The sequence below is a fragment of the Caretta caretta genome, chromosome 1 (assembly GCF_965140235.1).
Source record: "Caretta caretta isolate rCarCar2 chromosome 1, rCarCar1.hap1, whole genome shotgun sequence".
Taxonomy (NCBI): Eukaryota; Metazoa; Chordata; order Testudines; family Cheloniidae; genus Caretta; species Caretta caretta.
In genome coordinates this window covers 226,454,000-226,469,360 of record NC_134206.1, presented here as the reverse complement: position 1 = coordinate 226,469,360, position 15,361 = coordinate 226,454,000, and the positions used below count along the sequence as shown (strand labels likewise).

General features: G+C 43.2%; 1 protein-coding gene across 3 annotated transcripts in view; it reads left to right on the top strand.

The window, feature by feature from the left end:
* Positions 1-15,361, top strand: part of ETV6 (ETS variant transcription factor 6) — a 165,180-nt gene that overhangs the window by 137,138 nt on the left and 12,681 nt on the right. For all 3 annotated transcript variants that reach the window (XM_075121115.1, XM_048824535.2, XM_048824524.2), the window contains one exon: positions 1,346-1,891. In XM_075121115.1, coding sequence (XP_074977216.1) covers positions 1,346-1,891 — 546 coding nt within the window. The remainder of the gene's footprint in view (positions 1-1,345; positions 1,892-15,361) is intronic.

Below are 15,361 nucleotides of genomic sequence, written 5' to 3'. Positions count from 1 at the left end.
TATCTTTTACTGGACCAACTTCTGTTGCTGAGAGAGACGAGCTGTGTAAGCTTGAAAGCTCACCAACAGAAGCTGGTCCAGTAAAAGATATTACCTCACCCACCTTGTTTGCTCTCTGTTGGTAGCTTTCTACTCAGAAAACTATGGCCTTAATCAGCCAAAATCAGTTTATTTTCTATTAATTGAAGCAAATGTTTTGGTTTGTGGATGTTAACAACCCTTGCAGATGGTATTCTAAATCCATGCTTTCTGAGCTCTCCTTAATGTAAAGGGACACTACTAATGTCAAAAGGCCCACCCAAAAAGTCCATACTGTTTTTTCCAGTATCAGACACTCTAAAAGGTTTTCATCTGGAATGATGGAACAAGAGAAAAATCTTGATGAAGACACTTCTAGAAGGTTTATAAGTGGTGATGGGGTGAAATTTAGGCTATCAGGCAAAACTTCCTCCCACTGAAGTGTTAGGCTGTGATATTCACAAGGTGATCTAACAGGGTTTTTTCCCCCCATCTCTGATTTCTACAACTCTCTAACTAATGTATCCAGTACTCGTCCCATGTCTTGAGCCACTCTGCTGCTGGCTCTGGTCTTCAATTTTCAGTTACAGGGTCTGCAAGCAGAGCAACAGGAAAGTCAAAACATGCATCCAGATCTTTGTAACATATGCACAGCAACAAAGCTGTTAGGCCTAACAAAAACACGTCGCCCATTAAGCTGCCATGTATGAAGTTTCTCTTGTCACCCTCTCTGATTTCCTACTATTAACGGAGTGCTTCCCACCTACGTGGCTTTGACGCTCACACTATTAAATTATTGTAGGAAAGCCAGGTTATGTTGACTTAGGACAAATTTATGTTCAGTTTTGAAGGTAGCACAAAGGGAAATGAATAATAACAACGTGTACTTTTTAGCACCTTTCATCAAGGGATCTTAAAATGCTTTTCAAACAATAATTGTAATTCTTTTTAAAGGTGATGGGACTGAGGTTCTGGGAATACAGACCACTTGTCCAAGGTCACACAGGAAACTCTTTGGAGAGTTGGTAATAGAACAGAGATGTCCTAACCACCAATTTCCTACTCTCATAGACAACACTCCCTCCCTCTTAGGTATAATGAAGACTATGTTAAAATGTGTCAATGAGTTTGTAGATTCACAGAGGTGTAGTCCATCTAGTATGACCTCCTGTATATCACAGGCCATTAAATTTCACTCCGTCACCCCTGTATTACGCCCAGTAACTTGTGTTAGAGCATATTTTCCAGAAAGCCATTGAGTCTTGAGTTAGGTCCTGTGGTTCTGTCACGTTCATCATGATCTATGGTTTTCATCTTTTCTCCCTAGACAACTTTGTCCAGAGACCTTCAAGACCATCAGCAGAAACAGTCCATCACAACCCCCCCACCATTGAACTGTTGCATCGTTCTAGATCGCCTATCACCACCAATCACCGGCCGTCACCAGACCCTGAGCAGCGGTCGCTGAAGTCCCCATTGGACAACACTATCCGCCGCCTCTCCCCAGCTGATAGAGTCCCAGGGACAAGGCATCACCAAGAGAACAACCATCAAGAGCCCTACCCTCTCTCAGTGTCTCCTATAGAGAACAACCACTGCCCGCCTCCTCCTGAAGTACTTCAGAAGCCTTCCAGCCCCCGCCAAGAGAACACCAGGGTCATCCAGCTGATGCCCAGCCCCATCATGCACCCTTTGATACTAAACCCCAGGCACTCTGTAGAATTCAAACCATCACGGTTGTCTGAGGATGGGCTACACAGGGAGGTAAAGCCTATCAATTTGTCCCACCGGGAAGAGTTAGCATACATGAACCACATCATGGTGTCTGTCTCCCCTCCTGAGGAGCATGCAATGCCAATTGGAAGGATAGCAGGTAAGTAATATTCTCCAGCCATGTACAAGCCCATGGTCTTCATTCAGCATCTGCCACACACTAATCTAATGAACCATGTAATATCATTAGGAAGAACCTTCTGAGCTTCCTTTGGGCTTTTATAATATTACAGAAGGATACAGGCAGCTTGTAAGCTTCACAACTTCCATTGCAGAGGCTGGTAAGTATTACTGAAACCAGTTACACAGGTAGGTAAGCAGAGGTGCAGAGTCACTTGCTCAAGATCACATAGCAAGTAATCAGTGGCAGAACTAGGATTAGAATGCTGGAGTCCTGCCTCCCAGTCCCCAGCTCTGCCCACTCCCAATTAGTTTTAAGATTAAACTCTTTGAAATAGAGCTTGCCCTAATGGAGTAGTTAATGGGCCTCTGAATGGTGAGAAACAAATGTTCTAAATTGGCGCAGGGAGAGGAAAGCCCCATCAGCAGTGCAGCAAAGTTAGAATGTCTGAAATAGAAGGTTTTATGATAATGTTAATGACCCATTCCGCAGTTTCCACAAGTCAATCAATGACTGGACAGCACTTTATGAGCCTTTGGTTTTGTCTCAGACCCTTAACTCCTTTTGCCAGACATTTACTGACCAGTAAAAACCTCAGAATGGCTCATAATTACTGACGTAATGCCTTCACTATGGGGGAGGTGGGTAAGGGAAGAACGTTCATCTCCAAATTCTACAGTTGGCACTGCTCTATTATCTGACAAAAGGAACAGTCAGCAGCCTCTGTGACGCTTAACCCAGATTTACTTACCTGGCAATAAAACCAATAATCAATGCAATAGATTAAGCTAGTATAAACAGAACCACCCCCTATCATTCCCCTCCAAGACAGTACTCCACTAGACATCCAGCTCTTTCCTCAGAGCCTCTTGGGAAGGCTACCACTTTCATGGGCAAAATTTTTAAGGAATATTGCTTGTGGAACATAGAAGAGATGGTCAGGATTGTCCCACTCACAATGGGGTTTGATCCTGCAAAATACTGAAGAACTTCTGGAAGGTGACTTGAGTGGGAATTGGAGGCACTCTGCATCATCTAGGGAGTGCTGAGCGTGTTGTAGGATCAGGCCCAATCTTGAGAGGTGGTCACTCTGGCTCTCCTCAGAGAGAGCTACTTTGTAGGCCTCTTTGCTGTACCTCATTACTAGCACTGTCCCTTTTTACAGATTCAAATTTACCTCCATCCCACACAAACCTCAGGCATTGTCTCACTTTTGTTATCGTAAATAATTGACATCACATCTGCTGAATCAGGAAACTGAGGTTACAGAAAATGTTTTTTGTGCATAAAAGAGAACTGTAAATAGATCAGGGTGGGGGGAAATCCAACCGCTTTAGAAATATATGCTGAATGCCCCAAATAACCAAGTGAAGAGGACATTCCACACATTTATGCTAACAAAACTTACTTCAGAAAATAAATGTCAGATTTGCAATGTCTAGGCCCAGTCAGGGGCACAGACTTGTATTTGGTCTCAGACCTCCAAGTTGTCCCTCATTTTAAGGCCTCACTCAGTCCTAAAGTTCCTTGCAACAGATCTGGGGGCCTCTTCACTTTTATTGTTAATAATTATTTACCTCAGAAACAAGGAATCATTTAATTTTAAGGTCAAAAGGTACCATTATGATAATCTAATCTAGTACATAACGCAGACTCTCACCGTGTTGAAAGAGAAGTTGTAGAGTCATTTACATTACAGGAATGAATCCCACCGTATTTTACGTTTCCTGCCTGAATGACTTTCTGATATCTCTTCTTTTGGGTGTCATCATATATTGGGTCTCACATATGGCCTGTAGCAAGTTGACAGGTACACTTGGTGTAATGTCAGAGCAGGCACTCTGCTGGGGACATTATCTTAGCACTCTACCTTCCTGGAGACTTCAGGCTGTGCAATGGGGTGAGGGAAATCTTAAGGTTTGGGTTGGGTTTGTTTGTTTAAATAGTGTGCATTCTCTAAAATAGTTTTTAAGTTTTAAAATAAGATACAGTAAAACTTTAGAAAACTCTGTAATGTTTTAAAATAAAACAAAATTCCCCATACTACAGTCAGCCAACTCCGGTCTCATATAGGTTCTGTGATGGGTGTGATATCTCCAAAAGAAACCATGTTGGGCATTGCAACAATCGTCAGCACTGGTGTTGTGTATTTTGCTCTTTACCGAATAAAGGAACTACGGGGTACAATGAGGTCCAAATAACCATGTTTATGATTATATACAACATGCAAGGCCTAGCTATGTATCTACTGTGATGCTCTGGCAGAGTTTGGATAGTTTCTGAAACACAGTGAGGGCCACTGCAGGATTCACAAACTCTTTACAGTGGATACTTCTGAATTCCTGTTTACCACAGCCAGATACTACTCAGTGCAAAAGCACAAATGGCCTGAGATTATGCCTATGGAAGGCAAAGGAAGTAAATTTCACTATTAACTTTAATGAGAGCGTCACTGGGCCCCTAAGCAGGAAAATGTTCTTGTAATAATGTGCTCCTTCTACCTGTCTGGAGTACTTGATATAAAGTCTTTTAATTTTGAACGCAATCTGTTTCTATGTCACGATTAACCCCTTACGTCAAGATTAACCCCTTAACGGTTTGAGTTTCCCTCTCTTCGTAATACTACTAGTGTCAGGTTAGATGCTTGGTATTTTGAGAGATATGCTGCTTTGACTTAACAAAAGAACATTGAGAATTATAATAATAATATCACCTAACTTTTATATGGCACTCTTCTTCTCTAGATTGCAAAGCACTTTACAGAGGAGGTTGATATCTATTTGATTCTATATAGTTTTTTTTACTACGCTCATCACCATAGTATCTGAGCACCTTTCTACAGATGAGGAAACTGAGGCAAAGAAAGGTGGAGTGACTTACAAGGCCACCAGCAGGCTTAGGCCACCAGCAGGCTTAGTAGCAGAGCTGGGAATAAAACCATGGGTCCCAATGCAGTGCCTTATCCGCTAGGCCACAATGCCTTCCCAGTATATACTCCCGAAAGCAACACAGAGGAACTAAAAATACTCCAGAAAGCCATCCTAAATCCTTAGTGTTGTGAATAAGTTAGTGAACAAAGGCGAGTCTTCTCAACTGTTCACAAATAGATAAGGGCCTTTTCACTGCATAACATGAAAAAAGGGCAAACAGAATCAGAAGGGGTAGAGTTGACCCATGGTGACTGTCTAGGCAAACATGGCATTTTTGCCTGGAGAAATGGATTTTGCAGGTGATCATTGTGTCCCTGTATGCACAGGTGGAAGAATCCATTACCCCGCATGTAGGTGCTAGTGCAGAAAAAATGTCTGTGCAGGTGTGAGCATGCTCTGTGCCCACAAGTGGCGGCTGGAAGTCTGCAAATGAGTCTGTTAAAATAGAGACCTCTCTAAAAAAACATCATCCCTAAAATAGAAACATTTAAATTTTAAAATATCAGAGGCCAAATTCTATCCTGGCTTACATCCTCCCACTACTGTGAGGTTGCGAAAGGTGGGAATCAGAGCAGAATTTGGCCCTAAACCCTCCTCATTTAAAATTTAACACCCCCTCTTCCCCAAAAAAGGAAAAACCTACACACAATTATTTGTTGCTGAAACTACACACAGTTATTTGTTGTTGCGCCTATGGGAGACACAATGGCTATGATGGGAGCATGGGACACTGCAGGGTAAAATCCTGGCACTCTTGAAGTCAATGGGACTTGTGTTATTAACATCAACACCAAGATTTTACCCCCAGTACCTACTAAATTAGTGCACAGCATGAACTATCTGCATCTGCCCAGGGCCTGCTCAACTGGCTGGTGCAGATGAACATAAGAATGGCCATACTGGACTAGACCAGTGGTCTATGTGTGGCTAGAATCAGATACTTAAGAGGAAGATGCAAGAAACCTTGCAATATAAATTGTGTAATAATTGGCCCACAGGGTCAATTAGAGGTTGGCTTATGCCCTGAAACATCCCTCATGGTTCATGTGGATGTGCCTATTATCTGTATAAATGTCCATTGCCGCTCCCGAACCCCTTTGGGGAGCCTTGAGTTACTGCAGAGCACCTTTGAGCAGTCCATGAGCACCCAGTGTTGTTGTTTTGGGGAGTGGCTGTGTTTTGCTATAGCAGCTCTTCAGGGAAGAAAAGTTAGTTATTTAATCCATAGCACAAACCCCACCACATGAAGTTCACTCTTACCTCTGGGCTTGAAATTTTGGAAGGAGGTGGTGACATCCCTTTACCATAGTTTTTCCACAGCTCCTCTGTAGTATAACTGAGAATTAGGAAGTATCATTTCTATGAGAGGGGGTGTGTGATCGAGGGTATCAGGAAGCAGTCTTATAAACTATAATTAGATGTTTTTGGACCATCATCATGGACCCAACAACTTGCTGTAGCTTTGGCCACCCCGGGAACTTCATGATAAACTCTGGACTGTGGAAGGCTGCCTGACCGTATACAGCAAGAGAGGTACATCGATTTGTGCAGAAAGTTTAGAAGCTCCAAACCATGCTGTGTATTGATATTCAAGCTCTGAGTGGGGTGGGCTTCAGCGTCCGAGCTGCAACTTCAAAGCGTTGTCTACAAAGTTATTTTTAGAGCACTAGTGTGAGCCCTGCTAGCACAAGTTTGTCCATCCAGGCAGGGAGACCTGCTCCCGTTTGGTCCAAAATGCTGTGTAGACATACACTATTGGCATGCAGTACCTTAGCAACTGGGCTCTATTTAGTTTCATGGACTGATTAGTGTGTTTCTCCCTTTCCAGGAGTCTGAGGACAAGCAGTGTTATGTGTAAGCTGCTGAGAGGCACGTCTTCCACCACAGCAGTGTGTTAGATCACTGCAACTGAATAGTGTAGTAATTCTTTTATAATAGCTGCCAGGATCTATACTCTGCCAAAGCCATGAGAGTGGGTTCTACTCCCAGCTGTGATTTGTAATCTCTGCCTCAGTTTCCTCATCTGTAAAATGAGGATAATGCTTATCTCACAGAGTTGGTGGAAGGCACCTTCACTAACCAACCTGTGTGCTTGCTGAGGGGGAAATTTAGTTAAGTGGAGAAGGCCAGCGCATGGGTTATGCACAACTCATATTCCACTTAAGTCTACAAAATAGAACTTAAGATGTGCATAAACCATGTGCTAGTCCTCTGCAAAAGGATGAATTTCACCTGGAAGTTCAGTAAGGAACTGATTTCCTATCCCTTTATATTCCTCTAAGGGGATTTATAAACAGTAATTTTAAAAAATAAACAACCACCAATTGACTGTATATCTTTTAAGAAAGTTTGAGCTTAAGGTTTGAGCTGTAAACCCATGAATGTTGATTTTTTAACTTTTACGATGAACTGAAAAGCTTATTTTAAAAAAATGAAAAAAAGAAATTAAACCGATTAAGATCCCAGATCAGTGTAGGCTTAAACATTGCAGATAACACATTTCAAAAAGAAAAGAGCTGGTAATCAGTTCTTCTTTAACTTACCTGCCAAGACTTGGGTTCAGGAAGTCTCTGTTTTCTCTCTTTGGCCTCATTTACACACATATTTTGTACCAGTCTAAATATGCCAATTAGGGGCTGATTTTTTGTACTTAACTAGTTAACTGGTACAACACTCCTAGCGTGGACGCAGTCATACTGGTACAAAAGTGCCTTATACCAGTAGAGCTCATTCCCCTTTCTGTACAGGACATAGCCTCATAGAGCTTATTCTACACTACCACGGTAAGTCGACCTATGCTACGCAACTCCAGCTACGTGAAGAATGTAGCTGGAATTGACGTACCTTAGGTCAAGTTACCACGGGATCTACACTGTGGGGGGTTGACGGAAACTCTCCCACCAACTTACCTTACTCTTCTCGTCGGGGGTAGAGTACAGGGGTCGACTGGAGAGCGATCTGCAGTCGATTTGGCGGGTCTTTACTAGACCCACTAATCGACCGCTGGTGGATCGATCTCAGAGCATTGTTCCCAGCGGTAGTGTAGACCTGCCCCTAGTATTAGCAGCTTTATACCGGTATAACTGCTTCCACACTCGCAGGATTGTACTGTTTTAATTATATTGGTCGAGTTTTAAAAGTACAACTTTTGTGTGTGTATAAGCCCTTAGTTGGCTGGGCAAGAGAAACAGACGGGTGTAGTGACTTTCCCAGAGTCACACAGTAGGTAGAGTGGTCTGGCTACACCATACCACAAAACGAAAGCATGTTTTAAACCTCTTTGGGTCTGTGACCAGATCCCCAAACACACTTTTTGTTAACTGCACATGAAGCCTAATTTGAACTCAGTGATTCTGTAGTGCCTTGCGTCCAAGGACTCCAAGCATTTTACAAATAATAATGAATCAAGCCTCACAATACCCTTTCGTTATTACCCTCAAACTGGGGAAACTGAGGCACCTGGAAGTAAAATGTCAGGATGACCAAGGACAACAATGCCCTATAACAGAAACAGAACTTTCAGTGATTGTGTGGCTGTCCGCTGGTGCAGCAAAAACTCAGAATCATGGGCTCAGGTCACAGCAGATGTAAAGCCTTTCAGTTCCCCTTTCAGTAATGACTTGTCCACATGGGGAAGACCGACTGACATAACTATTCCAGAATAACTCCCTTGTGTGGACACTGTTCTGGAATGAAAGTGATTTTATTCTGGAATAATTACTCTGCTTTCTGAATGAAGTAGCAGTCGCTGTTATTTTGCAATAACATAGTGTTATATATATATATATATATAGTGTCCATGCAGGGAGATATTGCAAGATAATTATGCTGGAATAGGTTTCAGAGTAACAGCCGTGTTAGTCTGTATTCACAAAAAGAAAAGGAGTACTTGTGGCACCTTAAAGACTAACCAATTTATTTGAGCATCGGATGCATCCGATGAAGTGAGCTGTAGCTCACGAAAGCTTATGCTCAAATAAATTGGTTAGTCTATGCTGGAATAGCTATTCTAGTCAGTTTCCCTGTGAAGACAAGCCTTCAGACTCTCCATTCAATTATGTACTTAGCTGTCAGATATGATTGCTGCTCCTCCCTTCTCCAGCTCACCTTGCTGCTGAGCAAGTGAAAGTGTTAACTTCATTGTGCAAACTGAGATGCTAGACAGTGAACTGTCTTGCAAGCTGCAACTCACTGATCTTCCCTTCTTTGCAAGAGAGAAATGTTGACAGCTCAAGCTATTCAGATTTGACTCTGCAATCTGTACCCTTATCTACATGGGGGACATTTCTGAAAAAACTACTTACAGTTGTACCAGTGTAGCAAAGTGGGAGCCTGACTGCACGCAGGGTTTTGGCTGTCAACACAATTTTCAGCACTGTGTTGATTAGATTTCCTCCCAGCAGGGTCAGAGAGCCCAGTACTGAGAATGGTGTCAGCAGCTAGTGTTTACACTAAGACTTTGTCTTCACTGCCAAAAGAGATGTATTGTTTTTTACCTCAGGGGTAATTAACTTTCCTGAGCTATCCTGAGGAAAAACATAGTGAAGACCAGACACTGCAGTTTTACTGTGAGGTAAATTGTGAGGTTAACAGCCTTATGTCCCATCCATGGTTAACCTCATTAAAATTACCTCACCTAAAACTGAAGTTCCTTATCTTCACTTTGTTTTTAATCTCAAGATACCTCGCATGTGTTAGTTACCCTCAAGTAAAAAATACCCCCTTTTTAGCAGTGAAAACAATGCCTACCAGACTCCTAATGTTGCTAACACCATTGCAGCTGGATCACTTTTATCAAGGACGTGGCCTGTGATTCTTTCCCCTCAACTGTGCCATCCAATGAAAAGATCATTGGTCTTGTGTAAATACTTGCCATTGCAATTATAGACTTAAGAACCTGATTCTGAGGGCAGGTCTACACTACAAACTTGCACCGATGCTGCTGCATCGGTGTAGCACTTTTGGTGAAGATGCTCTCAGCTGATGGGAGATCTCCTGTCGGCTTAATGACTCTACCTCCACAAGAGGTGGTAGCTATGTCAATGGGAGTAGCTCTCTGAGGTTAGCACTGTCTACACAGGGGATTACGGTCGGATTATCTACGTCGCTTAGGGGTGTGGATTTTTCATACCCCTGAGCAACAGTTATACCGAAGTAAGAGAGTCGTGTAGACCGTGTGGCCTCATTTACACTGTGGCTCCTTTACACTGTAATTTACACACACTGTAAGGGCTGGTCTACACTGAGAGCTTACATCTGCATAGCTACATCTGTCAGAGATGTACAAAATCCATACCCCTGAAAGACAAAGATATGCAGACCTAATCCCCGGTGTATACAGCACTAGGTTGATGGACGAATTGTTCCATCGACCTAGCTACCACCTCTCGGGTGGATTACTTACACTGATGGAGAACCTCTCCCGTCAGCAAAGGTATCATCTACACTAAAACACTACAGAGGCATAGCTGCAGCTGTGTCACTGTAACAGTTTAAGTATAGACGTACCTTAAGGCCCCTTTGCACAGCCAGAGTGATGTGAATGAGGCCATAAGACCAGGTCTTCATGGGAAATTTTTTTCCATATAACCTAGGGTGTGAATTTAAACAGATATAGTTATATAAGTATAACCCCGTGTCGATGCTCTTATTTCCGTTTAAGAGTGTCTTTTTTCAGTTCAGCTTTTGTCACTTGACAAATGAATAAGAATTGCTTGTTGTTTGATTTCATCTGCAGTAGCATCCTGCAGCTGGTCAGCCTTTGTCCTAATCCTGTAATTATAGGGTCCACAGATTACATTATGGGCCTGTTTTGCTGAGATCGGAAGCCAGAAGCGACAATAGTTTTGAAAGGCAATAGTATTTTTGTGTCTTCAGCATCTCTCATTCTACTGTGCTTCAGGGCGTAGGTGCCATGGTGACTAGCACTCCATATATACCATAGCTAGACAGATGGGATAAGTAGGTTGTAAGAGTCTTCAATCCCTATTGAAGTCAACTGGGTGGCAAACCCTTCACAGGAAGCGTTCACTACCTCACAGCAATCTAGCACCCTAGACTGGACATTGTGCACGCCTGGGCTAGATTCACTTCAGTAACTCAGGCCTTGTCAGTAGTTAACACCCCTGTGTGGACACACTTATTTGATTTAGGCTTTGTCTACACTAGCACTTTTGTCTGCAAACACCCCTGACCGACATAAGTTTCACCGACAAACATGCCAGTGTGGACAGCGATATTTAAGGGGGGGAGGGATAGCTCAGTGGTTTGAGCATTGGCCTGCTAAACCCAGGGTTATGAGTTCAATCCTTGAGGGGGCCATTTAGGGATCTGGGGCAAAAATTGGGGATTGGTCCTGCTTTGAGCAGGGGGTTGGACTAGATGACCTCCTGAGGTCCCTTCCAACCCTGATATTCTATGATTCTATGTCCGTGGGAGACGCTCTCCCTCCAACATAGCTGGGGGAGGGTTGAATTATGCCAGCAGGAGAGAGCTCTCTGCCACCATCATAGAGCAGCTACATGGGAGACCTTACAAAAGCACAGCTGCAGTGGTACAGCTGTGCGACTGTGTGGTCCGTAGTGTAGACATAGCCTTAGAAGTGGCTTAGGTTTAATAAACTTAAACTAAACTGAAATAAACTTGGTTTAAAACAGAATAAAAATGTTTGCACCAGTTGAATTAAATTGTTTCAATTCATACCTGTAGTTAAACTGCATATGGCCAAGGCCTCAAAGCCTTCATGTTGTATCCCTCTGTGTTGGGGGTGTCAGCTGCGCCCCATGAGGGGATTAACCGCCTGCTGAGAGTCGGGGAGTATTTCTACTGTCATTCTCCACAAGGGTTCTGCCAGGGGAGGGTATATGTAATTTACTGCATCCACACTGCATCCTCTCTTCCAGGAGGGACTTCCAGGGGATGAGGTGGATCAGCACAGCCCTGGCTATGCTCACTCTGTAGAGAGCTCCAGGCTTTCTGGTGGAGAGGGACTGTGAGTGCCTTGTGCTGTTGCAATCCCTCCAGCTGAATTTTCCATGGTTGTGAATCTGCAGGTCAGGTTACTACTGGAGAGAACCCAGAGGTAAATAGGGCCCCTAGTCTAAAACACTGGAGCTTTTGTACTGTACAGTCAAAAGCACGACCATTGTTGTGAGGGTTCTCTTCTACAGTGAAGTTGCCCTCGCTTTCTCACTCATCTGACATACTTTTAATCTTGAGGGGTCTTTGTCCTGTAATCCTTTCTTGTACTACATTTGGCTATTGAGCCACTTTCAGAGTTTCCTGATGTTGAATAAGATTGGGTCATACTGAGCATTTGGGGGAGAACTTTCATTTTGCCCAGGAATATTCCATCAGGTTTGGATTGAATCCCACTCTTTCTTAGTCCCTGCCCCTTTTTCCCATGAGAAGAGGTGACAAAAAGCCATGAGAGATCTGAGGGAGATTTCTTTAGGGATTAAGTTAAAATGAGTGTTTTATGGGGGAGGAAAGAGCACCTGACATCTATACTGGAAATACCTGTTTGATGTGGGGCACTGTGACTTGTAGGAAGTGCTTTGCCTTCAGTGTGCTTGTTAGAATGTAAATTCCTTTGTTGCAGTAAGACAAACAACAGAGACCAGAGCAGCAGTTGCATTTCTGCTGTTTGTTTCATCTTCGATGCCTCGTGGGTGTGAGTTTCAGTTACCACGTTTCCCAGTTCCTGGCGCACTTCTTACACAGCTCTGATTTTGAGGTCTCTCCCATCTTTCCACAAACACAATACGGTAACTCCTCACTTAAAGTCATCCCGGTTAACGTTGGTTCATTGTTACATTGCTGATCAATGAGGGAACATGCTCGTTTAAAGTTGTGCAATGCTCCCTTGTAACGTTGTTTGGCAGCCGCCTGCTTTGTCCACTGCTTGCAGGAAGAGCAGCCCCTTGCAGCTAGCTGTGGGGGCTTGGAACCAGGGTGGACAGGCAGCTCCCTATCAGCTCCCCGCTCCCCTAAGTTCCCTATGCGGCAGCCGCTCAGCAGGCTACCAATTGCCGGCAGTTCAGCTGTCCCTCCCCCCACTGCCATGTGCTGCTCCTCTCCTCTGCCTTACAGCTGCTCCCCGAACCTCCTGCTTGTGCGGGGGGAGGGGAGGAAGAGGGAGGCTAATGTCAGGGTGTCCCCCCTCCCTCCTGCTCCTGCACCCCACTTACCCCATCTCCACACACACACACACACACACACACACATAGTGTGTCTCTCTTTGCCACGTTGTCTCCCCTCCCGCTGTTCATGCTTCCTTGTAGAGTGTGAGGCTACGTTAACAACGAGTTAACCCTTGAGGGCTCAGCTGAGTGCTAGTTTATCATTTAGCAGTAAGGCATTCCCTGGGAAATAGCCCACCCTCTGACTTCACCACCTCAACCAGGCTTCACAATCATCATCGCTTTGTAGCAGTATTAAATTGTTTGTTTAAAACTTATTCTCTGTGTTTGTGTGTACATATATATATATATACACACACAAAAACTATAGCCTTTTGCCTGCCAAAAAAAAAAAAAATTCCCTGGAACCTAACCCCCACCATTTACATTAATTCTTATGGGAAAATTGGATTCGCTTAACATCATTTCATTTAAAGTCGCATTTTTTAGGAACATAACTACAACGTTAAGGGAATGCATCTGATGAAGTGAGCTGTAGCTCACAAAAGCTTATGCTCAGAAAAATTGGTTCGTCTCTAAGGTGCCACAAGTCCTCCTTTTCTTTTTGCGAATACAGACTAACACGGCTGCTACTCTGAAACCTGTTAAGTGAGGAGTTACTGTACAAAGGCCAAACGCCTTTGAGCCTCCCACCCCCACGTTCCCATTCCCAGCCGGATGAGCCCAGACTTCCTCTTCTCTGTTCCCTCCCCAGCCCTACCCTCATGACTGCGCACAGCACAGTTCCAGATTCTAGTCTCTCTCCTGAGTATGTCACCTTGTATCTGGGTGCAAGACAAAAGCCATGTAAGGCCTGTTGTATTATAAAATCTGGCAACCTTCTCCTCAGCTTTGATTTTACTGAACTGCATAAATAGTTGTCTGTCAAGCCTGTGTAGACTCTCTCTCTCTCAGACACACACACACTCTCTCTCTCTCCTTCCTCTACAGAGGGTGAGAAAGGATGATTCCTTTTTGACTTCCCTCCTCCCCTCAATAATTATCTTACACCCTGAAGCATGATATTAGATTATCTTAGCTGACATAGCAACAGATGGTTTTTAATGGTCATGAAATTAGACAGCCCTTTTGAAAATCCAGTCTAAGTATTTGTCTTAATGTAGCAGTAAACCCCACAGTAGAATTTCCCTTTTTGTTCTAAAAGTTTCTGTAACTGGGTTGAGCAACAACCATGCATTAGCCTTGATTGTGGACAGAGGTTTGTGTGTGGATGTAAACTGTAAACAAATGTGCTTGCCCACAAGCTATCATTTTGTTAGAGAAATTATGGAAATCTGGGGCAGATCCTGAGCTGATATAAATTATCGTAGCTCCATTTAAGTAAAAATGTAGATTATGCCAGAGAAACTTTGGACTAATCTATACAGCAAGGGACAGACTTTAGCTGGTATATATTGTCATAGCTCCATTGACTCCTTGACTAAGTTTCTCTGGCATGATCTATTTTTCTATAAAGCCCTTGGACTTCCATGTGAGTGATTGATCTGTACTAAACAAATTTATATAATGCTTTGCAGTGTGAGATATTGGTGGAAATAGTAATATTTCTCTTTAACCAAAGGAAGAGGTTTTCAGCAGAGGATACCCAGTGTGTAAGAGAGAGAGAGCTCGGTTTCTTGCCATGGGACCTACCCATGGGACCCATCAGAGTGACTCCCTTACTTATCTCCAGTGAAATATCATATAACCTAGTGAAAATCTATACTCTATGCATCCAAGAATCTTAGCCTGGTTACTAGCAGTGTTACGTGTTCCTGGAATGGATATATTTAAGAGTGACCTAGTTATTGTGACATCAAGGTCATTGGTCAGATATGCTACCATTTGAGGAATTCACACAAAAGTCCCTTTCCAATATCATACGTTACAACCTTCAACGCCGAGTGTTCTCTGGTCAAGGCTGACCATACATTCAGAATGCACAAATTGCCATGACGCTCAAGTTTTAGGTACAATATGAAAACTTATTGCAAATCTAAGGGACACTAGCTGGCATTGCTATCAGCTCTCAATAGATTTTAGGAGCAGTTTACATCTCACAACTCATTCACGCATCTATCCAGAAATACATACAGGCAGAGATATAGCTAGATAATATTACAACTGTACAGAGAGCTATAGTCTACTTCTGTACTTCAACAATGGCTTCCATTTGAGGAGCTACAAACATTAATTAATTAAACTTACAAGGCAGGGAAATATTATCATCCCCATATTGGAGATGTGAATAATGAGGCAACAGATAGGATGGGTGACTTGCTGAGGGTCACAATGGAAGTCTATGGCAGAACTATGAACAGAACTCCGATCAAGAGAAT